At 41.4% G+C, this 24,723-nt stretch overlaps 1 protein-coding gene across 3 annotated transcripts in view; it reads right to left on the bottom strand.

Annotated features, from left to right (window-relative positions):
- strip2 (striatin interacting protein 2) overlaps nucleotides 1–19,637 on the bottom strand; it is a 44,314-nt gene extending 24,677 nt beyond the window's left edge. For 2 of the 3 annotated variants that reach the window (XM_074697960.1, XM_074697961.1), the window contains exons 1-5: nucleotides 19,377–19,637; nucleotides 8,036–8,105; nucleotides 4,766–4,840; nucleotides 692–826; nucleotides 465–585 (exon numbers count right to left, since the gene is read on the bottom strand). In XM_074697960.1, coding sequence (XP_074554061.1) covers nucleotides 465–585; nucleotides 692–826; nucleotides 4,766–4,840; nucleotides 8,036–8,105; nucleotides 19,377–19,484 — 509 coding nt within the window. In that variant the 5' untranslated portion in view covers nucleotides 19,485–19,637. The remainder of the gene's footprint in view (nucleotides 1–464; nucleotides 586–691; nucleotides 827–4,765; nucleotides 4,841–8,035; nucleotides 8,106–19,376) is intronic. The other variant, XM_074697962.1, reaches the window with a different exon arrangement.
- Nucleotides 19,638–24,723: the final 5,086 nt, after the last annotated feature.

Raw genomic sequence — 24,723 nt, 5'->3', positions numbered from 1 at the left:
CTTTAACACTATTCAACAAACCTGGTCAATGGTGATGATTCAGAACTGTTTGAGTCTGAGTAAAGGTTGGTTTTAATTATTTATTTCCTGGCTGTGCTGAATACTTGATTCTGATTGGTCCAAACCTCAGAACAACTTTGATAGAGAGCAGAGTGTTTCCACAAACAACCAGACCCCACACACCCATCAAACCAGTCCAGAGAGAGAGTCCTGCCTGTTGACACTGTGGTAAAAACAGTACTTTCTGTTAGCATTTAAAATGAGTCATATACATAGAGATATTTTTTGTTTTTGAACTCAGCCACCAGCAGAGGACAGACAGAGAGAGGAAGAGAGCAGGGAGGGTGAAAAACCCTGACCTTGGAAACGAACTAAAAAGACTTTGACATTTATCAGCCCAGTTTGTGAATCAGACTTTTAGATGTGAGGACCACATTCCCACCTCCTCAGTGAGTCTCACTTACTCGATCTCCATGCTCAGCAGCTCCAGCAGGGCTGTGAAGATGCCCATGTCGTAGAGCAGAAAGACGTTGTGTCTGGACCAGTGGAGCACGTCCACCTCTGTGTCGCACTCATCGAACACTCCTGAGGCAGAACAGTGTGTTAACGTCTGATGGCAGAAAGTTGGACAGCTTTTTTTTCCACTTTTTGAACTGATATTTGCTGAGCGTAATGTTTTCTTCCCACACACCCTGAGCCAGGTAGAGGATGGCCCTCGCCACCTTCAGCCTCTTGTCTCTGTCCGTCACCTCCAGCGCGTCCAGCAGCCTCATCACGTAGGTCCTCTGCTCCTCCACCGACAGCTCGATCCACCTCCTGCCTCGAGCTGCAGGAAGAGCAGAACAGTAGGTTTTATAACACGTCGTTACCTCACTTAACGATGACGAAGTGGTTTCAAATGATTCCCTCCTGGTTAGTGCCCTTGTTTGACCTCCAGAAAATGAGCATTGGCTGTAATGAAATTATTCTCCTGAAGGACGAGGAGACAAAGGATGAAATCCTGTTATCTGAGGAAATGTACAGCTATGTCCTCATGTGCTCCTCTCCATCTGTAACTCCTGAATCCTCCTGGTTTACACGTTGGAGGGGTTAACTTAGTGATTCCTAAATCTTAAAGAGGGCAGGGTCAGGAGTTATCTCAGGTGATTTAAGGCTGATGATGAGTCTGTTACAGACCCAGCCAGACTCTACAAGTCCATGAGCTATGTTGAGAAATGTCTGTGACATCTTTATTTTGCGGTTGCAGGTTGAAAAGCTGCAAAAATGATTCAGGATTAAAGAAAGTGCATGCTGCTTCTCCTCTCACTGCTAGTCCTCTGTTCTTAGACTGAGCCTCATGATGATCTGCAGTCTCTGCCCAGCCCTGTCTGCTTAAATCATACTTTGTAATTATAGATCTGTCCCCAAAAAGTCAGCTTTTCTCTGAGAGGAGCTGAAATTAGACTCTTTGTCATAATCACAGTGAGACAGCTGCAGAGGGACGGCAGAGAAAAATAACCATGACGCAAAATGTCAGCGGCTTTGACACACACACATACACATACACACACACACACACACACACACACACACAGATCCTCTAATGAAAGGCTGTGATGTAAAGAGGCAGCTCAGTGCTCCGTCTCTTTCAAACAGCAGGCAGAGCGGCTCTCCTCTGATCCTGCTGTTCATCAGCTCTCAGCGTGGAGACGAGAGGACGGATGAGGAGGACAGATGAGGAGGACGGAGCTTGTATGAAGAAGTGTTTCAGTTCTTTATAATGTGTGCAACAGCCCCTCAGTCATGGATGAAAACACTAGACTGAACCCTGTCAAGGAGGAGAAACGGTGTATCCAGCACGCTCTCTTCTTGAATCAACAATAACTCATGTTGCTGCGCCGTACCTCACACGGTGAGGGTCGCCTCCTCCCTCTGTGTCTGAGGGGATATTCATTCTCTGAAGGGCTTTAAAGAGCAGAGCTTTGATGTGCTGGGTCAGCTCTGCCTCAGACAGGTGCTCGGTGAATAGCAGCTCCATGTGAAGCAGAGCAGAGGTGAGACGACGGAGCTGAACTGGTTTTAACACGTTTCCCGCAAAGGTTTGAGCGTGAGGTTCACAAACACCATGAAAAAACTTTGACTGATATATTTTTCAAATCAGACTAATGATAGAAATGAATTTAAGAGCTAAATGCATGGATTGAATTTACCTCAACAGGTCTTTGACTGTAGTTCAAGTTCCCTCTGACCACAGCTTGAACTTCACATTAGAAAGAAGAACAGAAAATGTATCACTCATGTTTCTGACCTGCAAATCAGAAACAGCCAGACATGGAGACCAGACTAGAAAGATGTGCAGATTTTAATGTGTTTTAATATGTTGTAGAAATCCCTGAGTCTGTCTGTAAACTGATCAAAACACTCTGCTGTGACACAGCACCAGATCTGCACCTGGTCCTCAGAAGTGACAATCTTCCTGGATGATATCTGTCAGCTGTGACTGTTTACATCCAGGTATTAGAGCTTTAGAGCGTTTTAGGCTCCAGCTTGATGCAGATGGCTGCACTGTCCCTGCTTCCTACCCAGAAAGCATCAGCATCACAAGTCTCAGCTTTAAGGACAGAGCTCTTGAAAGGTTCTTTTTTATTTTTATTTTTTTATCTATTTCTTTCTTTCTTTCTTTCTTTCTTTATTTATTTATTTATTTATTTATTTATTTATTTATTTATTCATTCATTTTTATTTTATTTATTTATTTATTTATTTATTTATTTATTTATTTTATTTTATTTTTAATTTATTTATTTATTTATTTTTGGCCGGGGGGTGTAACATGAGCATGCATGCTGATGAACAGTTGTTGTAATTGGCATACTATAGTTTCCTATGAAGTAATGATTAACAGTAACTTGAGTTTTGATATTCACTAACATTTTACTGTGAATTTGAAGTTTCTCTGCTTCTAGCACTAGCTATACCAAAAAGACTGTTTCTTTTGTATAATTTTAAAATAAGACATAACAAAAATGATTTTTAATTAAAAACTGAGTCTAACAACAGACATGCATGTGTTTCCATGTCAGGGTTGTTACAGCTAACGAAAACATTTCCATTATCTGAAATAAAAATAAAAAAGAGTCTTTATAGAAAAACGATAACTATCTTAAACTTAAATAATGGAGAAATTGTCTTTAGTGTGGGTCTTTGTCAGTTTGTCTCAAACATAAAATTCATTTTTTTAAACAGACCTGTTAACACCCCTGATATGGGAGGGAAACCCCACTTTTTAGCCCCTCCTCTCCCTGTTCTCCTGACTTGTCTCTCAACTCTAAGCGTGGTCCTGTCCTGTGATAGAAAAAGTGCCCATAGTCAAACCACTTTTTCTGTCCATGCATCTCACACCTGGAACTCAGTTCCAAGCACAATACATTAAACAGCTTAAAGCTTGGCTACTGGAAAACCAGAATTGTTGTCATAACCAGGCCTGAACTTGCGTACTTGTCCTGTACATTTATTGTGTTGGGGGCAACTGGCACTTTTATATCTGTTGGATGAACTGATTTGATATGCATTGTGTGTCTGCTTGATCCGTGTGTAATATGTTGTGTCTACTCTTTTTTGTTTGGGCTTGATGTTATCATAAATTTAATGCATTTTATTGTATTGTAATTTTTTTTAAGGTTGCCTTTTGACAACTGGCTGGGGACTACAGCTGGAAATTAGCCGCAAAGGCTAAAGCTGCCTCTTTTACTTTGTACAGTACATTAAAGAGGACTGTCCACGAAATAATAAACAAATACAAATACAAAACAAATACAAATCTATAATATTTTTCTGATTCAGATCAAGTCCTGCACTTGTGCCTTATATCAAAACTCAAAAAAGATCCACCCCTCTCCCATAGTTGGTTTGACCCAAAGGTGCTGCAGGAGATCTCCTCTGACAGCGATCACACAGACACACAGAGACAGGTAGCTGTGCTACACGTTGATGGGGAGTTTATCAGAGCATCAGCTGTTTAGTAAAAAAAAATGTGTCATGAGTTATACTCTTGCACTAATTAAAAGATGACTCATCCTGTGGTCAGCACTGATTTCCTCTAACATAATCTCTGACATGCTCTAACGTAGCGCCCCCCTCAGCTTCAAAAGCAGGCACCCTGAAACCTTCAGCAGTTTGCTCTTTTCAAAGGCTTCTCTGCTGAAGCAGGTGAAATCTGTCAGGTGTTCCTGTCATGGGGATGCAGAAAGACCACATTAAGAAGCAAAGGTTAAGGGTCTGGGATCCAGGCACCAAGAGTCTGTTACAGGTAAATACTGTATTAATAAGCAGATGAAACACCTTTCCTTCATGCTTTAATTCATCAGCCTTCAGTTCCCTTTCAAACAGCTTTCATGGAGCGTTTGCTCTGGAGGAGACCTTCACCTCGTGCTCACACAGGCTGTTATCGAGCACTTAGCTGCAGCATGAAAGGACTCTGTGCTGCTCTGTCAGTCAGCTGCAGCCTCACACACTCTCACTGTCAGAGCCTGTAAAGTCTGCGATAAACAGGAGCAACAACAGGCGGCAGATCCAGGCTGAGGAAGAGGACTCCTGTGACCTCTGAGTGTCTCAAAGACTCTTACAGACCATCACTTTCTCACCTCCTCTGTGCATCGGTAGAAAAAACACTCTTTGTATCCTTCAGGTGATATAAACACATCTCCACGATGTGTTTAGATCACCTGGAAAACACACAATAAATGTCTTATCTCTCTCTCACACACACGCAGAGTGACAAACCCACCATGGCTCCTGAAGTCCTCCTCAAAGTAGTCTCTGTTCAGAGCGAACTCTGGCTCCTCGGTGTAGCTGTAGAGCTCTGTGGAAAGAAAACCACAATCAGTCCACACAAGAAGAGACAGGAGACTCATCAACAAACATTTTCATCTTCTATATCAAAGAAAAATGAAAGGACAATTATTTCCTGGTTGCATTTTGCCAACTTTTGATATCTTTCTTTTTTGTTTTGATGATTTAAAGTTCAAAATTTAAAAAAAGTTCACAAACGCGACGAGATCAGAATAAGCTGTGTTATAACATAAAGTCTATTAGAAAGATCTACGATAAAAATCTTTAGTTTGACTTTGGAATTTAGACATTGTTAGATGTCAGAGTCAAAACCTGAAAGCGTCCAAATCCAAGTCAGAAACTCTGATGAACTTCAGTAACCCTGAGATCAGAATCAAAGAGAGCTGCTCCCAGTGTAAACAGGATAACTACTGTACTCCAGTTCATCATTTTCACCTGATCACACACTCGGAAAGCTTCCTGCTGCTGCTACACACCATAAAAAAAGTCTGCTGATGAGCATGTGTTGTAGGGTGATTAATCAAAAAATAATCAAGGCTGACAGAAAACCAGAAAAAAGAAGAAGTAACGAGAAGAGTAACCACGCGACACTGTTCCATCGAGTCTGCTTCACACAGCATGGCATGTCACGCTGTGTCCTTGTTTGATAATCAAAGCTGTGTACGAGCTCCTGTTCACCTGACGAGGAAGAAGCATTCTAACAAAGATGGCCGTGATGGATGCAGATGTAGCTCTTTATGTATTCATGTCAGTATGTGCCATGGTGTTTGTTTGTTGTGTTGGAGACTGTATGAGCACAGTGAACCTATTCATCATGATCATCTACTTCCTCTTCTATCTAAACCCACAGGCGTACCAAGACCTGCTGAGTCCAAGTGCAGACTGATAGCAATTTCATAACTTTGGTGTGTCAATCAAGCTAAGCTCAGTCTGATCTCAGTCCAAACGAGCTGTTAAAGTGCATTTAAGTCTGATCTTGTGCTGACTAAAAGCCTTTGCACACCAGATGCATATTTTTCGCGTTAACATTTTGCACATTTTTTTTTACAAACCTACTGTTTTTTCAATGCAAGCTTTTACACAAGCAACGTTCTTTTCCTGAGCAAAATTGCGGCTTTCATTTTTTCGGACATAGGTCAATTTTCAAAGTTTTGCTTGCGACGAGTACACATCTTACTAATCAAAACGCTCATTGTTGACAAGTCACATACCAAAATATTCAATATTGATTGTTTTTGTGTCCCAGCACCCGGTTCTTTGTGACAAAAGACATAACAACTACAAAGACAATGATTACAAAGACATCGTTTGGAGGACAATAGCTGCGGAGCCTCCAAATTTTTCGCAATTTTGCAATTCTTCGTGTCACCTTTGGCGTGTTAAGGCTTCAAGCCCAGCAGGTTTACATGCATCTCAAAAAATCTGACTATGAGCATAACTTAATCAGCACACGTAGAAAATGCCATCAATATCTGACTGTGGTTGGATTAGGCAGGTCTTGAAAGATCTCTGAACAGAAGTGTCATGGAGGAAAACTCAAACACTGTCAGTACAACGTGAGCAGCTTGCACTCAAAAAGAGTTCAGTGTCAGTTGTTTGGACACAATTTGGCTACAATAAGGATGACGTTGACCAAAAAGTAGTGAAGTACCATTTTCATGATATGAGATCATGATGAGATCCTAAAAGGGTTTTTTGAATTCTTCACAATGAAATGAGAACACGTCACAATGGACACTGACTGGGACCGGGATTATATGCTTTGTCTCATGATTCGATCCTTTCACAATTTTGCCGATTTGATTTGATTTGTTTAGGGATCCTTCAGTAGTTCTGATTTTTGTGATTTTTAGTTTGCTTCTTTAACACCAGACCAAGTGAGAAGTTGGATGATGATGTCTACATACTGTATGTTATTATATGTAAAAAATGTAAACATGTGAGTCATTCATGATAACAACACCAAGGGATGGGTACTGAATTCGGTACTTTTATAGGTAACAACCCAAGTCTGTCTGTAGTACCTAGTACAGATTCACGTATAATCAAATGGTACCATGTTTTGGTACCTAAACACATCTTAGGAATGGAGGAGTAGGTGATTTTTCATGCTGGACATGAACACAACATTGAAAGTTTATGTATTGAGAAATTAATACGTTAAACTTTTAAAAACTTTGAGATTTTATCACGGGAAAAAAAAAGTATTTATTACCACAAAAGCACACACAAAAGTACCCAAAATTGGTACCGTTGAGTACTGATAGCTATTGCCAGGTAACAGGCAAAAGCAAAAGTTACCAAGTATTTTCCATTGTTTCAGTAAATAAACCTTAACTGTTCATCCGTACATGTTCATTTAAGTGACTTGTTTCAAAATTATACAAATATTTACAGAACAGACTGTAGAGTTGAGAGCGTGAGAATCCTGCATTATAGGGTTCAGTTAATTTGATTTTTGCCATTATCATCCAGTCCCAACACGTTGTCTACCTTCAAGCATGTCTACTGGTTGTTGTCAAAACTCCTCACCAGGTAATCTTCATCTCTTATGGAAGTGAACAGGTTTGGAGCTGCTGTCTCATCAAAGATGATTTCATTTATTTCATACATACATAGGTGCTTCGTCACGCTTTCACAGATCTCTGCTCTGAGACCAGTCGTCATTCCTCCACCCCCTGAGGAGCTGTGGTTAGAAAGACTCTGCGTGTGTCTGTGACTAACGTTTTGAGCCAATCAGCTCCCGTTTGTAATCCACCAGGAGGACACACACTCTCTGACTTCTTATCAGTTCTGACATTTAGAGTTTTTGCACATCACCTGGATCAGGGCTGGAGAACCTGAGGAAGAGGAGGGATCTTCTCCTCTGAGGGTTTTTTTAAAAAAACATTCATCATCTCATTTTATTTCTGTCTGTTGTTTGTGAATCTTCTGTCTCTGCTACCAAACACACACTTGCTGGCAGCATTTAACGTAGAATCTGTGTTTACGATTACTCACGACATGACTCAGACCATGTGTCTAATGAATAACATGTTTGTTGTTCTGATTTCTTTAAAAAATACTGGATTATATCACAGAAGAAGGAACCACACGAGTAGACCTGGATCCTGTTACCCTGGTTTATTACAGGATCATATCATCACACCTGACCACATCAGAAGCTCATTTCCGTCCCACTGCAGAACCAGGTGCTCAGTCTTACCTGACAGCTCAGCCGTCAGCGTGTCTGTGTCTCCGTACTCAAACTCCAGGTTTGGAGACTCCATGGAGCTCTGTGGAGAGAAGAACACACACCCTCATGAGCATGAAACACACTCACACCTTCCTCATCGGCTCCTCACAGATACCCTGACACTCAGAGACAAGCAGATACTCCAACATACTGCAGCCTCGTCACATTTCACAACACCTACTTCTCTGTGTGTCACTAACGTACGCACTTCACCTCCACACACACACACGCTCACACCGCCCACACACTCTCAGCTTGTTCACTTTCCCTGCATCAGCTCTGTCTGTGTGTGATTGGCTGCTGGATCTCTGGGCAGCACGAGTTGTTTGCATTTTACACTCAGATCCTCTTTTCTGGAGCATCCACTCACGCTTAGAAAGAAGACAGAGCCTTTACTGTCATGACGTGACATTCACACAGTGAAATACGGAGCGCTGCTGCGTCTGGTGCTCCAACAAGAAATAAACATCAGTAGAAAAGAAACAGCACAAAAAAGAGAAAAATAAAAACAGTAGACATAAAAAGCAATAATAGAGCAATAAATAGAATAGTCACACCTTCACCTACGCACCAGTGTGTATCACACGTTGAGTGGAGGGATTGCAAATTTATTTATGCCCATGAGAGAATGAGTTGTTCAATCTTCATTGGGCTTTGTGAGGACCTCCCTGGGTCTGTTAGTTCTGGTTTTGTGTGACTTGTAGCACTGGCCTGAAGAGAACAGGTTCAATAAGTGGCTCTGTAAAAGTCCACCTGCAGTTTTTCCTCCACGTTGTTTCTCCTGAGCACCCTCAGGAAGTGGAGTCTCTGCTGAGCTTTCTTCATCACCACTGTGGTGTCAGCAGACCAAGGGAGCTGGTCTGTGATGTGGACTAGGGATGGATACCGAATTAGGTACTTTAATAGGTACCAACTAGGCCTGCGCAGTATATCGTTTGAACATCACCATCGCAATATGCGCATGCGCAATAGTCACACTGCGCATGTGATGTGACTATCCCATTTCCCCCATTTATTGGAGAAATGGAAAAAAGCAACTGAAATTGAAACCTATTCTATTTTGTACAGAGACATGGCCTCCTGGATCCCTTTCATTTACATCAATCTTCATCATTCACAGATAAACCCCCTTAGCATGGAATAACTGGTATTATAGGAATACAATGGTGTCATTGTGAGTCAACCAAATTCTTCCCAAACAGAGCTATTCAAGTCATCTGGTGAAAATTCTTCTTTCTTTAGTAATGCAATATATATCGCAAACCCCCCGAAAAACGCAATGTCAGTTTTTTCCAATATCATGCAGCCCTAGTACCAACCAAATTCTGTCTATAGTGCCAAGTACAGATTCACGTATAATCAAATGGTACCATGTTTAGGTACCAAAAAGTAGGGCTGCACGATTATCGCAATGTCAGCACACGCAATTATGTAATTGCAAAAGAGGATATCGCAATCGCAATCGCAATGTCAGCACATGCAATTCTGATTTTTCTCCATGATAACCAAGCAAGTCTGTAGACTCATCATGACACAACTTTTTTTATCAAATCGCAAGCACAATCGCAATCGCAATATTGTCCACCTAATCGCAAATCGCACCTTTTCCCCAAATCGTGCAGCTCTACCAAAAAGCATCCATGTGACTGTGAGGGAGTGGAAGAGTAGGCGATTTTCCATACTGGACATGAACACAGTGCAACAACTTTACATATTGAGAAATAAATAAGTTAAACTAAAAAACTTAAAGATTTTTTATTAAATAAATAAATTTTTATTACCACGTCAACACACAAAAGTACTGAAAATTGGTACAGCTGAGTACCAGTACCGATTGCCAGGTGCTGGGCCTCAGTACCGTATCGTTTGAAATGTGAAAGGTTCTCACGCCTAGGAATTTAAAGTGTGGGCCCCTTTCAACACAGTCCCTGTCAGAGAAGCAAGGTCTGTGTAGTGTTTGTGGAAGTCCAGGATGATTTTTTCTTTCTTTCTTTCTTTTTTTTTTATTTAGTCCTATTCTACGGTGGCCCTGAAAGGCCAGTTGGAATTGATATTTCAAATAGCGCAAATTAATTTCACAAAAAGAAAAAAAAATTCTCAAAACAACAAAAAAAAAATCACAGAAGAAAAATACATTTTAGATAAGTTCTGAATAAATTTCCCAAAACGTAAATAAGATAATTTAAACAATTAGATACTTAAAATAAATACCTGTAACTTGTGCCTCTGAACATACGTCCTTATTCATATTCAAATTAATTTTATTTTATCTGCACAGTCTGCTTCTGTTTGTTACACCTTAAACATTTCTAACTTATCTAGTCTGTTACAATTAATCCCACCTCTTTTTATTTTACTCTCTTACTTCGCTCTTACTTTTCACTTGTTGTATGCCGCAACAAAATTATTTCCCCTGGGGGTCGATAAAGTTTTATCTTATTCAATCTTGTTAAGATCACAAAATAAATTTCACAAAACCAGAAAGACTAGGACCATGGCACTTGTCTGACATGCTTTGAATCAAAGCATGTCAGACATCAGTCATCTATCACTTCCTGTTTCCATTGGATAGCAGCTGTGGCAGAGCCAGCACAACATTTCTAGCATTTTTGATAGATCTGATACTCCATCCAGGCCTGCAGCCTTCCTGGGGTTAACAGCCCTCAGCACGTCTCACTTTGTGTACCTGAAGTGTCAGTGTGCTGCTGCTGCTGAATGGTAGTGGATGTGATGTGGCTGTGTACGGTGGTCTCACAGGCTCAAAGCGAGCACAGAACCAGGCTTACACATCGTCTCTGCACAGCCTCTGTTTGACTCCGTCACGCTCAGGATGGTGTGTTAGGACAGAACCAGGTGCGAGGGGGGGGAAAGGAGGTCGCTGGACTCAGCGTTGCCCCGTTTAAGAGCAGATTAACCTCTGCATCCAGGCCAGGGTCTCTCTTAGCCCTGACATTAGCCTCACCCTGTGATTAGCACATACCACGAGAGGGAAAGCACTCAGAGAAAAACACGAGAGCTGCTACAAAATTCTGATCCTATGTTTTTGTTTACAGCATTTTGAAATGTAACAATAATTATTCAACAATTTAAATTATAACAGCACAAAGTCTCATGGCATTAAGAAACACACTGGGAGTGTAAACTGTCCTTTCAGCCTGTGGTGACTGAAAACTTAAAGTAGTAACTGGATTATTTGTGGTCTTATCTCTGAGGAGGGGGTGTGAGCTGATGAAATGTGCCTAAAGGGACAGTTACAGATTCACTTTTAAAGTTGATGAGGATAAAAAGAAAGACCCTGGAGCAGCACTCAGAGTTTGAGGTGTTTAACCCGTGCAGACTGTGCCGGGGCCAGGACTGTAAATAAGGATGTGCTCTGAGTCAGCGATCCTGGTTAAACAACTCAGAGCTGTCATGTCCCTGTCTGCTATAAATACCTGCTGCAGCCAGGAGCAAGCACGGACTGAAATACACGAGACGTCAGCAGAGTGTTTGTGCCTGACATCCAGCCAGAGACATTTCATTTGATGTCATTACTGCTCTTGTAAACCGGGAAATGAGAAGCACTGGAGTGTGTGTCAGGTAAACAGAAGTACACACACACGCACACACATCATGTGGGAATGAGGGAACCAGGTGCTGCTTCACTGTGACGATCTGCAACAAGCTCTGAGTATCAGGAACCAAAGAGGAGTCCATTCAATACGTCCTTGAATGCTTTGTTTTACAGCAGCAGTGTGATACCCCAGAGGAGCTGGAACAGCTAAAGAGGAGGCTCTGCTCTTTATGGCTTTAGTTTAAATGCTTTATATCGATCCAGCTGTTAGAGAACAATCAGAAACAACAGGAACAGCTGTTATATTATTGATCCTACAGTAGGTTATGACTGCTTCTGTGGTTAAAGGCCTTCATCCACTCGTTAGAGTCTTTCATTAACACAGTGTATTAAACCAGCCTCAGACATATGCCCCCGCATTGCAATACAGATATGAAGTGCTGGACCAGATCTTCTCCAGACATGATGAAATGATCAGGTCACCTTCTAACTGCATCATGACACATTGGAGGTTCGGGCCTCAAACACCAAGGTCGAAAAAAAGCTAAAAAATAAAAGTTTTCTAAAAACACCTGTGGGAGAAAAATAGGATATATATTTTTTTTTAATTGTGTGAAGATACTACGGAGGCTCCAGAGGGCCAGAACAAAGACTAAAAACACCACAGTACCCCCTTTAACCTCAAGCTGGATCTTAGGGTGTATTCACACCTGTGGCTCGTTTGCTTTGTTCCGATTCAGGGGCAAAACTGATACAATAGTCGCGGTCATCACTTGGTTAGTTTCTGTTCACAAGGCAAAAGTCTCTTGCGGTCCAAAGTTGTCAACAAATGTTACGTGCAATCGATTTTCTCTCTCATTGGTCAGAAATCATACCCGGAAGATGATGAGTTTCCCTATCTTCATTCATTCATTCATTCATTCATGTTCTCACCCGCCATGGAGTATCAACAACGTGTGTGGATGGTTTTGCAGCGTTTATCTGGCTAATGTAACAGTGTGTGCATTATGAACAACATGTGCAGTTTTTCCTGGAGCTCCGACTGCGTCTGGAAAATAATTGTCTCGAGACGAAAACGTGCTGGCTCACGTCACCGCAGACAAAAACGGGCTCTGATGGGTGCACAACAACATATTCTACTCTCACAACTACCACAGTTATGAGTCAGTTGTGCCTGTTGCTGGGCCTTTTGTGTTCTCACTGCACAGGAACCGCGACAGGGCTCGTATGGATGCGAGCCGAGACCACCTATTTTTGGTGATCTCAACCTGCTTGTTTTGTCCCACATCAGAGCGCGATTGCTGTGTTCACATATGCCCAAACGAACCGGACTTTCGGTGGGGCTGCCCACTGTTTCGGAACAACTGCCCCAAACGATCCAGGTGTGAATACACCCTTAAATCTATCTGCAAGTTTATTATAAAATTCAAGTCAAATCAAACTTTCTTTATTGAGCACTTTTCATAGATTGAAAACATAGCACAAAGCAGCTCACACCCACTCCAACCCCCACCACAGCACACACACACTCACACTCAGAGATAACATTGTTTAAGGCCCTGTTCCATCCGAAAACGCTAAAACACAGAGAAAAAATCTGTCCTTACACTGAAATGCTGAGGGACTGAAGGACCAAAGATGGCGCTATAACTGTTTTGTCCAGAAGCAACCTTTGGTAGATCTCCATTGAAGTAGAGTTAGTTTGATCACTTGCGCAAAGCGGAACTTGACGCCAGTTTTCACTGAAAACGCCGGCTTGCTGTTAACAAAGAAATAGTGTCAGCAGGGTTCCAGCAAAACTCCACTCTGGGGGCCGTATTCAAAAGTTTGCGTTTTAGGTCGGCTGAAACACCATTTCGTGTAAACATAGGGCAGAATGCAACAAAATTTTGGCATTCATCCTAAAACCGTTGTTGTCGTGTAAACAGCACCCAAACATGTGGCTAAATACAGGGGAGCCAGGCCAGGCAACACACTCACAGGAGGTCATCTGCCACTAACAGCCCAAAGGTCAGGACGCCTCAAATCAGGCGCCCACCTTGCTACAGGCCAGCGAGGGTCCCACAGTAACAGAGCACTGCCACAGACCCCCCACCTGCCCAAGCTGATGTTCACCATGAGACAGAGCCAATCACAGCCCCCTGTGCAGAGCGCCCCCTGCTGAGGAAACACTAAAGATATGGAATAAAAACATTAAACTGCAAGAGTTTGCAAGTGAAAAAATAAAACCACATAGGCTACAGGAATGAATTCAAAAGAAAGAGCTAAAATTTAAACAGAATAAACAAATAATAAAACAAAGAACACTTAAGTGCAAAATGTACCACTGGTGTGCTTTTCCAGTCATTCCAGCATCACGCTATATGTCAAATTGAGGTGCTGATTGCAAAGTAAACTATGTAAAGTACCTGCAAGTAGCATGTATTAGCTAATCCCATTCACACACACACACTCACACACAGCTGACTGTGTCACTCAGAGTTCAGTGACTCTGACGTGTCGCTGAACGACTCAGCTCTACGTGAAGGATGAAAACCAGCCCCTGTTTGACAGCTGGTTTCCCTTTTCCCCTTTTTTGTTGTTACTGAAAACACAAAAGTAGACCCTTTTCACACACAACCTCACACACAACCACACACACCACACTCTGACTGAGGGCTGCATCAGTGTGTGTGCCGTTAGACATCAGAGGAGGTCGGTAACGTTGGTCAGAGGAGCTGCTTTATGGCTAAATATTAATGTTTTTATTCCAAACACCATGTAATATCAAATTTTAAAGGAATCGTATTTTTTCTCAGGAGGACCCAAATATCAATTATTGGGTAAAATGAGCTACAAATGAAAGCCTGAAAGATTGAATGGAGAATAGACCGAGACAGCTCTTGTTACTCAGTGGAGTGTGATCAGTATCTTCCAGCCCTGCATGAAAAACATTTATTTATAATTGTTATTCAGAATAAAAAGGGACAAAATAAAAGAAAACATGATATCCAATAATTTTTCATTGACATTGCATTCACTGCCCCTGTCTTCAGTATAAATATCACTTTTTTCTTTTAGGACCAAAAAACTGCCGGATTGATCTACGCATATCTACATTTGCAAACTTGCAAATGAGACTTGGAAAATGCTCCTAGATTCTCCAAATTTGTAAATATGCTGACTGGAAACCTCAAAATCAACCTCACACTCCTTGTTTTTACTGAGAGCAGCCACATCTTCCTTTTCTCTGCAAGTAAGAGGCTATTACACCTGCACAAGCCCCAAGCTTTAAAGGTAGCGTCTGCAGGAGTTTCCTAAAAAATAACTTTTACAGAATTAATCCTGCTCAGTCGTCTCCTATGGACCTCTATTCATGTGTGTCAGTGTTTTTGCTGGTTACACCAGCCAATCACAGCGCGCCCAGTGTCCAAGTGACCTTGTGTGTTGATAGCCAGTTGAAGAAGCAGCTATGATAATGGACGTAACACAGAGGAAGGGAAGCAACTGAAGTGAAACAAAACATCAAACAGATAAAGCTTTTTCCTAAATGAGGCTCAACTTTACTTACTTTCAGGAACTTGGAGAGTTCATGTGCTGAAGACTGACGCAAGTTAGCTTTCTGCTAACCAGGTATGTGTCAAATACCTGTGATTAGCTTGTGCATGCAAAGTCAGGTGCAAAGCTCTTGAGTCTCTCCCACGTAGAAACGCGATACTGCTGGTGGTTGCAGGGCTGGTGAGTGTGTTCATGTAGTCACAGTCTGAGGCTGTGGGTGTGGGCTGCTGCTGGCACTGAGCCAAGGAGGAACCCAGTTTGATTATTGTGTTTACTAACAAGTAATGAAAATTTCTGCAAACCCAACCTTTAAGTAGCTATTAATTTGTACCTCGTATGGCCATTTATAGAGCCCCAAACTGTTGTGTGACTCAAAGAGAATATCCCAACACTCACCCCGAGCTTTAGCCTCAGAGCCAGGTGTCTCTGTTTCTTAGCTGGGTACTGACCTTAGCTAGCCTTGATAGCCTGATTAAAAGGGAGTTCAAACCCCAGTTCAAGCTGGTAGAGTGAAGCTCTAGCCCCAGTTCAAGCTGACAAAAGGGAGTTAAGAAAGTTCAGCTCATGATAGATATACACCGATCAAAAGGTGTAAATCAAAGGTGCCGATTCATGCAACCAGCTCCATGCTTCTTCTTCTTCTTTTTTTTTTTTCACTAGCGCTATTGGCTCCTTGATTAAAAAAAGTATCTCTGATATACTTTCTTTGTTTTTTGCTGCATCACCAGTCTACAGGGTATAATAGTTTGGAGTTGAAGAGTAATTCCTGTAACTTCTGAAGCTTTCCTTTCACCAAACTGCTGTAAAGCATTTAAACAGTTGATAGTATGAATAGATATTAACTTCAATAATTCCATATATTCATTTTTAGCCTTTTATCCAAAACATTACCAATCTTATCCCACAGTAAGGCATACAGGTTGTTATTTATTACTAGTATCAGTTCGGGATTGGTATCGGTCGATACACAAAGCCCACGTTTTGGTCAATCAATCTATCTTTTTTTGTACAGCGCCAAATCATAAAAACATTATCACAAGATACTTTCCAAAACATTGACAGGTCCAGGCTTGTTAGAAACCCAACATCAAGACAAAAAAATAAATCTGATCCCACCTTAACCCATCATGAGTAAAGAGCTTTGCACCATTTAGTAAGTTACAATTGAGAGGAAAAACTTCCCTTTTACGGGCAGAAACCTCAGTATCAACCTTGGTATCAGGACCAGAAAAGTTGGATTGGTGCATCTCTCGTTCATGATGTGTTGATAGAGAGTTCACTTTGCAATCAGAGAGTTGGTTCGAGCCTGCCAGCTTTGTTTTGCCCCCATTAAAGGGTCAGTATGCTATGTGAGTTAATAAAGCCTGGAGTTGATGTGCTGATCATTTTCCTTTGTTCAATCCCTAAAATGAGACACCTTTAAAAACGAGCCCCTGCCGCCTGAAGCTAAAATTTCACTTAAAAACTGCCAAATCAGTATTTTGTGAAAGGGGATGTCTCAAAGAACACTAGAAAGAGCTAGAAAGGAGAAAGAGCACTAAACATGGCTACGCAAATAAAGCTTCTGTTGACAACTTTAAAAATTCATCAACGCTTGTCGTTTTTATGAAAGGTAAACTCGCTGGGGATCGATAATGCTTCCGGATCAGTCCAGAACAACTGAGGAGATGCTCCGGTGGATGGTTATACTTTAAGGTCTGGCTCATTTCACTGTCAATCAAAAAGGAATTTGTCCTCAGATCATCCAATCATCATGCAGAAGCCCAGCGTCCAGGCCAGCCCACTGCCTCATAGACCCCCAGACACACTGAGCGTCTGATGGACAAAGCCCAGTGTTTATCCAATGACTGTCCACTTTCCACAGTGGAACAACCCACTCTACACATCCCCATGAAGTCAGAAGACGCTCAGCGTCCGACTGTGTTAAAGCGCTGAGACGCTGCAGGGATGAATGAGAAGGAGGTAGAGCCAGTTACCTGTGATAGGAGCTGATTCTGAACAAAAGATGAAGGAATTCTAGCGCAAATTTTGTCAATGAAATATTCAAACAGCAGTACACCACTTTTTGGGGGACATTTTAGGGGAAGCTGAGCTTCCCTTGTAGTCTTAGAGCAATCGCCACTGCCCTGGACCCAGGACTCCCTGGTGATTGAATTTTGCATCTTTTTCCTTCTTTTTTTTTTCTTTTAGAAAATTTGATACTTTCAACTATGTTCAAGAAAAGTCAGGACAGTAACATCATTTATCTTACCCGTTTATAAATGTGCAAACACAGAAAATGCTGCAGGTTTGTCTACTCTTTTGCTAGAAAACAATTTCCAGCAGTTTCCAACAAATTTTTGGTTTATTGCTTAGAGATTATTTTGCTCCATCAGCTTCATTTCAGACTCCAAGAAGTTGGGGAAATTTACGACCTCTCCCATTTGAGTGTCTGAACCTCCCTCGTTAATAGATTTAATCCTGACTGGACTGATAGACAAGCTGCTCACATGAATCAATGCTCCTTCTGTCTGGAGAGGAGCCCAGTGTCAGAGCAGGAGGCTCAGCTCGTCCCTGAGAGTGAAGTGACAGCTCCTAACATCCCAAACTGACATGTTTCTTTAATTCCTGTCAGCAGAAACACAATCAGCCCTCCCTCTCCATCATCCTCTCACCCCGTCCCCCCTCTCCGTCTCTGTGGCCAGCTGATAACGAGAGGCGTCCAGGCTGCAGGCTGGCACAGCTTTCCTTGGTGTGCAAACACTGGGCATGAAGTCAAGTCAGGCCACCCCCACTCCCACCGACATATGCCACGAAGACGAGCAATGGCTGCAACACAAACCACGATTTATGTCCATGACTGAGTCACACATGAGGCTCACAGGAGCAGACACACCAGCCCAGCTTTGTGCAGAGGCCGGGGGGCGTCAACATTAACACATGGCTCTGACATTAAGAGCTTTCAACGTCCAGGATCAGTCACAGCCCCACCCCCAAGACCATCAACCAGCCATCGTCCCAGAATCCAACGGCGTGGAGATGAGTACGCTCCAGTTCCTCTGAAAACATACAATGTGCTCACAACAAACACACGTCACTGATTCTGTGTCTGGACCACAGCCTCCTCTGAGGAGCTCAGCAGTGAAAACATCTTCTCATTTTTTCATGAGGGGATGAATTAAAGCTGCACGGCTGAACGAGGAGGAGACTCAGGGTCTGCTTTTCAGGAGGGGGATTACATCAAATCTGTCAGTTAACCAGATCTGAGTGAATGAATCGGCTTCTATGATTGGATAAGGGGATACTGCAGGCTGCAGATGATCATCAACATCAACAGAGTCAGAGCAGAGGATTTAAATCAAAGACTGTTAATTACACCAACCGCTGTGTTGATCTTTTTAATCATTTCACAAGAAGAAATGTCAAATAAATCACAAGTCCAGGGAGTTCAGAGTGGAAAGTGCTTTTTTGCAGCCCAAACAGCTGATTTCATGAATGTAAATTGCACAAAAAAGTTCATTTAAAAGCTTAAATGTTGATTTTTCAGCTGTGCAAATTCCTCTACTACAAGAATGGGTTTCAGGTCCGTCCACCCAGACCATAAAACAATCAGATCTTCCTAAGTCAGCAGATACCACCATGCTTATTTAGGTGAAAGGCAACAATCCTACTTTCTGCTCCAGGTTGAATTTACTACATTCTCATAAATTGCTTTGAAAAGGGAGGATACCACAGAGTAAAGGAGAGTCCACTGTCCATAACATGATCTATTTGACTGGTATGGTTTTGGTGAACATGCCTGCTATTTCAAGGACACAATCCAAAGTCACCCATGTGTGTTTCTGATATGATCCTGTGTGAATGGATTATCTGAGGAGGATGAACGCCTCAGCCTGGTGGAGCTGTAGTATATGTGTAAATGCATGTGTTGGTGGTGAGGTCCTGGCAGCAGCAGTCACATTTCTCCACCTGCATTCTGCACGTTGAGCACCGCTGCAGGATTACTGCTGGGTTATTTATAGGAGCCGGTTGCCAAAATAACACCTCGCTGTCTGCCTGCCTGTCTCCATGCCTGCTGCTTTCGAGCCAAGGCAACGACTCAATGCATAGAAAGGACGTTACACACACACACACACACATATAAGCTCACACACAGGGACACACACACACACAGCTTCAGCGCGCTCCCACAGCAGAAGCTTCAGCAGCAGCAGACTGACACTGAACACCGCTAAGATTTACCTCCGACTCCTTCTGGTCCTTGAACACATCTTTCCCTTTCGGCTTCTGCCTGTCGCCGTTATCGATAAGGTTATTAATGATAGGTACCTCCATGTCTTCCGCCTGCATCTTTCTCTGTCTGCCGGCTCACGTCCTCCTCATGTCGGTCCGCTGGAGAGCTGAGTGTGTGCCGCAGCAGCAGGAGCCCCGGCTCGGCGGCTCCGGAGCCCAAGTTGAAGATCTCCTCCTTCTGCTGCTGCTGCCGCTACTCCCCCGGTCTGCTCGGTCCGCTGTCAGTGCGCGCACCGGGAGGGCGGGGTTAGAGAGAGGCAACATGACAGTGGAGGGCAGGAGATATCTGAGCCTCCAAACAGTACACATATACATACTGGAGAGGGGGAAACACCATACAAAAAATATTGCAAAAGAGCAAAATAAATAAAAACGCTTCAACAGGATGATACTTACAATCATACATTTACACATTCCATAAAATAAAGTTAATTTTTACCAAACCCAATGCCTAAAAAAAAAAAAAAAAAAAAAAAAAAAAAAGAAAAGAAACGTTCTGAAATGTAAGAACAAGAGAAAAGTAACTATCTATGTAACTAACAATAGTTACTAACCATAGTAACCATAGTTACCATTGTAACTAATTATCATGCACATGCCCCATTTAAAGCTGATGCTAATTCAACATTTTCTTAAAAGGCCTTTAACTTCAAAGTGTATGGTAGCCCTAAAATGTCATTATAGAAAAGAATTTAGACTAAATAAATAAGTTGCAATCTTGACAAAACAACTGAAATGAACTCATTACTTGGGGAAATGGAGAGGAAAAATGCAATCATCGATCAACTTTCCATGGTTTGGGTAGAATCTGATCAAAGTAAAGGGACTGCATCACTTTCAGAGAACAAAACTAAGCCCAGATTTAATTCGAGACTAAAATTAACGGGTTACAACAGAAACACACTTCCTTGTAAATTTTATTAACCTTAATCCCTTTAAACCAAATTTTTTTATTTTGCCAAAGAGAAGTTGACGCATTGGAAACTATTGCTGACTTGATATTTTTCTATATGGCTCTCTACTTTAAAGGGTATGAAGGCCCTAACATGTCGTGATTAAATCCATTTTGTTAACCTAAAAATCTAGACCAAAGTACTCACATTTAGCTGTTACTGAACCCATCGCACATTTTTTTCTGTACAGAAGTATATTGCTCCCACGCCAGAAAAAACAAACAAACAAACAGTTTCATTCTATTCCTAAAACGTAATTTGTTTTTAGATGTCAGGCGACTAGTACAGCTTGTATCCATGAAGCCTTTCATGCCCCTCTAGCTACAGTGGCGTATTGCACTCACCCGAGAAAAAAAAAATCTTCTGTTTTTACGACATAACTTTCTCATAAAAACAGGAACCTGAAAAGAAAAGGACTTCCTGTAAATCTTTAATCGTCATCTTAATAAAAATCATGTAACTGTTAACTAAAATACATTGAAAGGCCTACCTTACTTGTTTTAACCCTGCACCTCTGATTAGCAGCAAAAACATGCAGCAACGAGTCATCATAAGACATCTTGTTCTACAAGATAATATCTCATAAAAACAAGAAAATCAAAATAAATATTTTATGTTTTTATGAGATAGTTATGTTGTAAAAACAGGAGTTATTTCTTTTTTTTTAAGTGAATGCAATACGCCACAGTATCCAGCTTCTAAATGGTAAATAAAGCCACCCTCTTGGGTGCGGCAGCAATACGCTTCCATTGTTTTAAAGGGTGCCAATCAATGGAAGCCCTGTGAGGTCATAATTAGATACATTTGAATTAACTCATTTTTCAAGAGTTAATGAGTTAATTTGTCTATAATCTCTGGAAAAAGACACTCATTTGATCAAGATAAGGAGCTAATTTTCTGGCGTTAAAAAATTAGATCACAGGTTGATCGCCATTGTTTGCAGAGGACAGAGTACTGAAGTAAGCAAAGTCTATTTACATTTCTGTGTTAACTTCTAGATAAAATGTAAAAAGAAACAGAGAAATAGGCTTCAGATTTTCCATCAGTATGTGGGCAATTTATCCCTTTATCTAAAAAAAAGTTCAAATTAAAACAGTGATAAAATGTGTCCATGAGGGTTTTTGCAGATGGGCGCCCTTTAAAAACATACAGGTGTGGGCCTAAATCAATGACCTCTGGATCCAGGCTTTAGCTTTGTTGTCTATTATAGTTTGAAATTTGCTACAGGTGTTGTGAAAACAAAACTTGGTTTGACCCAGCTGGCTCAAAGCATCATGATCCAGAGTGAGATGCTTTCCTGACACAGACCGGTTTGAACAGTCCATCCTCTTCATGCTAATCTGTTCGTCTTCCCCTTTAAATGTTGATGTCAGGCTGATGAGGTCCCCATGCAGCCGCCTCACCTCCTGTCATCCACCCCACACAGGTAAATTATTGATGTGTGGAGGTGGGGGTGAGTGTGTGGGCTGCAGAGCGACATCCAACAAACACACACTCATAAAATCAAACGCACACATGAACCCCTGACTGGAGACCACTTAGGATGACATGATTGGATGGTACAGTTAAATGTGGTCATGAGCTGCAGGGGGTGAATGAGGGGACGAGTTCATGATTAAATCATTATCCAGTCATTGTTTGAACATTTGAGACTCAAGCTGTACAATCAGATCACACAGATCATACACACACGTCATGGGTTCTGATTGTTTTTGGCTTCTTCAGCAGCAGAGTTTGAAATCCAGCCTTCATGAAATTATCTTAATCATGCTCTAAGGAGCATTACAGATTGTCTTTACACACAAATTCTAGTACCTGAGACACAATGAACCCAACATGTAACCCATGCACCAACCCAATGAACCAATTCTGCTACAAACTTAACTCCTGCTTTACACTTGAGCTGCAGTTCAAAACCACACTTATTCAAAACACTACACACACTTTTCTACATTTGGCTTAGATTTCATGAAGATTTAAAAATAATAATAATAATAATAGAACGCAGTCATTCAAAACTTTAAAGTTGATTCCCCTACCATGCACACTGACTCATTACATGTTCAAACGCCTGTCACACATTTTTACAATCAGCAATCAGAGCTGTAGCATCAAAGGGCAACAGGTAAGCTTTCCTGTTTAGGAGCAATGGATGCAAACATTTGAAACAGAGGCATCGCCAGAGACGGAGGAGAGTTAGAGGAGGAAGATGGGGAGGATGAGGAAAGCCAAGGACTGTGATCTCTGATGAGAGCCAAACCACTTTGGTTGACCATGTGGTCCATCATGGTCTAACAGTGAGGGAGGTGGACAAAGGCTGCAGCCAAATCTGAGCAGGTACACTGTAGCAGTGGTTCTCAAATGGAGGTACATGTTCCCTTGAGGGTACGTGATGACTCTCCAGTGGGTTCACAAGATTCAAAAATGTGTGTTAAAAAATTGCAACCCAAGCAAAATCCCCTTTACATCATTTATTCAATCAATATTTGAATCCAAAATAGGTTTAAGTTCTTAAACTGAGCACCTTATTCAATTGACACTAATAGATCAGTGCTGTTTCGTGTCTTTTTTTCCAACTGAAGCTGCTTGGCGCTTGCTTGGGGGTACTGGTAGAAAAACGCATATCAGGGGGGACATGACTGAAAATAGTTTGGGAACCACTGCACTGTAGCATCCATCATCCTGAAACCAGAACAGGTAAGAAATCTACTCTTGTGAAAAATTGCAGAACTGCACACAGTACTCAATGAGTACAGTAGTACTAATGTTTACATAGAGTGTGTCTGAAGACTAGACTTCACTGTCTCTGGGAATGTAAAGAAATAGAATCATTTTGGCGGGCATGAAGTGCAGAGATTAGTTGGGTGATAGGGCAGCCCCTTCCCCCCAGACTCTGTAAAGGTACACAAAGAGACTATTCACTTTCTTTTAATGTTGGCGAGGAGGGCTGTTATGATTAAGTGTGTCTCTGGTATCTGATGTTGTCACAGTGGAGCGGTTGGTACTGCATTAATGGAAGAATGAACCTCTTTAAGTCAAAGTGGGGAAGAATTCTGAAATTAGGTGAACCTCGACACAGGATTAAGTGTGTGAATGTATCTGAGATTGTTTTTATGTATAACACTGCTTGATCTCTGTCTGTTTTTTGTCTTTTGTTTTACGTGCTCTCGGGTGAATGCTGTATGTAGTATCATGGACCCAATAAGCAGATACTGTGTACAAAGGCTGGACTGTTGTTTTCTGTTTTTCATCTGAAAAAAAAATCAATTAAAAAAAAATCAAAAATAATAAAAAACTAAAAAAGCACTCAGAGAGCACAGACCTCCACCAAGCATATTGCAATTGTCACCCAACACTTTTGTCCTACTTTAATGTTATACTCCCTTTCAGACTGTCTGCTACATTTTGGTGTTAGTTGCAGGTTTGTACCATAATTTGTTGCCTGACAGTGTTGAAAATAATGATGACCCAATACATGTTTCATATACCAGATCTTAGTATCCAGAATATTGCCAGGATCTGGATCGTACTTTTACATCTGTCAGAAATTATGGTGACCTTGTCTTGTATTGTTTTGCAAATCAATCCAACCATTTATGGTTGAGTTATATACACATATGGTGAAAATGGCCCTATCTCACAATGATAGAGAATCCTTTAAATATATCCTGGATCCAGATGGTGATCCAGATCACCTCCAAAATTTAATCACTTCTTCCTTATCCCATTTTGAACATTTTCAGAAAATTTCATCAAGATCTGTGTGGTACTTTTTGAGTTATGTTGTTCACAGACAGACAACCCCCCAAAAGCATAACCTTAACGGAGGAGGGAATAAAAATAAATGAACAAGTTGTGTTTATTTGAGATATGAATTCTTGCTTTGTGTTGCAGAATTTAAAGATTACCATGTCTTCTGCCCCCTGAACAGGAAACTGAAAACATTAAAGGATGAAGAGAGAAAGAAAGAACGTTGTGTTGTTTGGGATGTTCACTGTGTACATTGTTTTGATGTGAAAATAAAATATTTGTTTGTATGTATTTGTGTGTTCAGAGTATAAAAACAATATTCTAAAATGTTTTACACCATAATGTCTGTAGTCAGTGTAAAACTGAACATAAAAGATGCCTTAGTCTTTCTGATGAATGAAGAAGTATTTTACATTGAGCACATCAGTGTTCAACTGGTTCTTATTAATGCCTGTTCACTAGGTGGTCTGTGTGTGTCATTTGAAAACAAAACACAATTTGAGAATAAATAAATAAGATTGTTGTGAATTTAAAGTTTCATTTTGCAGGAGAAATGAGGGGTTTTATCCATTGTTTGTGTGTTTTGATTTGTG

The sequence above is a fragment of the Halichoeres trimaculatus genome, unplaced genomic scaffold, assembly GCF_033239565.1.
Source record: "Halichoeres trimaculatus isolate MK-OKI-2021-1 unplaced genomic scaffold, fHalTri1.1 fHalTri1_scaffold_21, whole genome shotgun sequence".
Lineage (NCBI taxonomy): Eukaryota > Metazoa > Chordata > Actinopteri > Labriformes > Labridae > Halichoeres > Halichoeres trimaculatus.
This window is presented reverse-complemented; position numbering and strand designations above follow the sequence as displayed.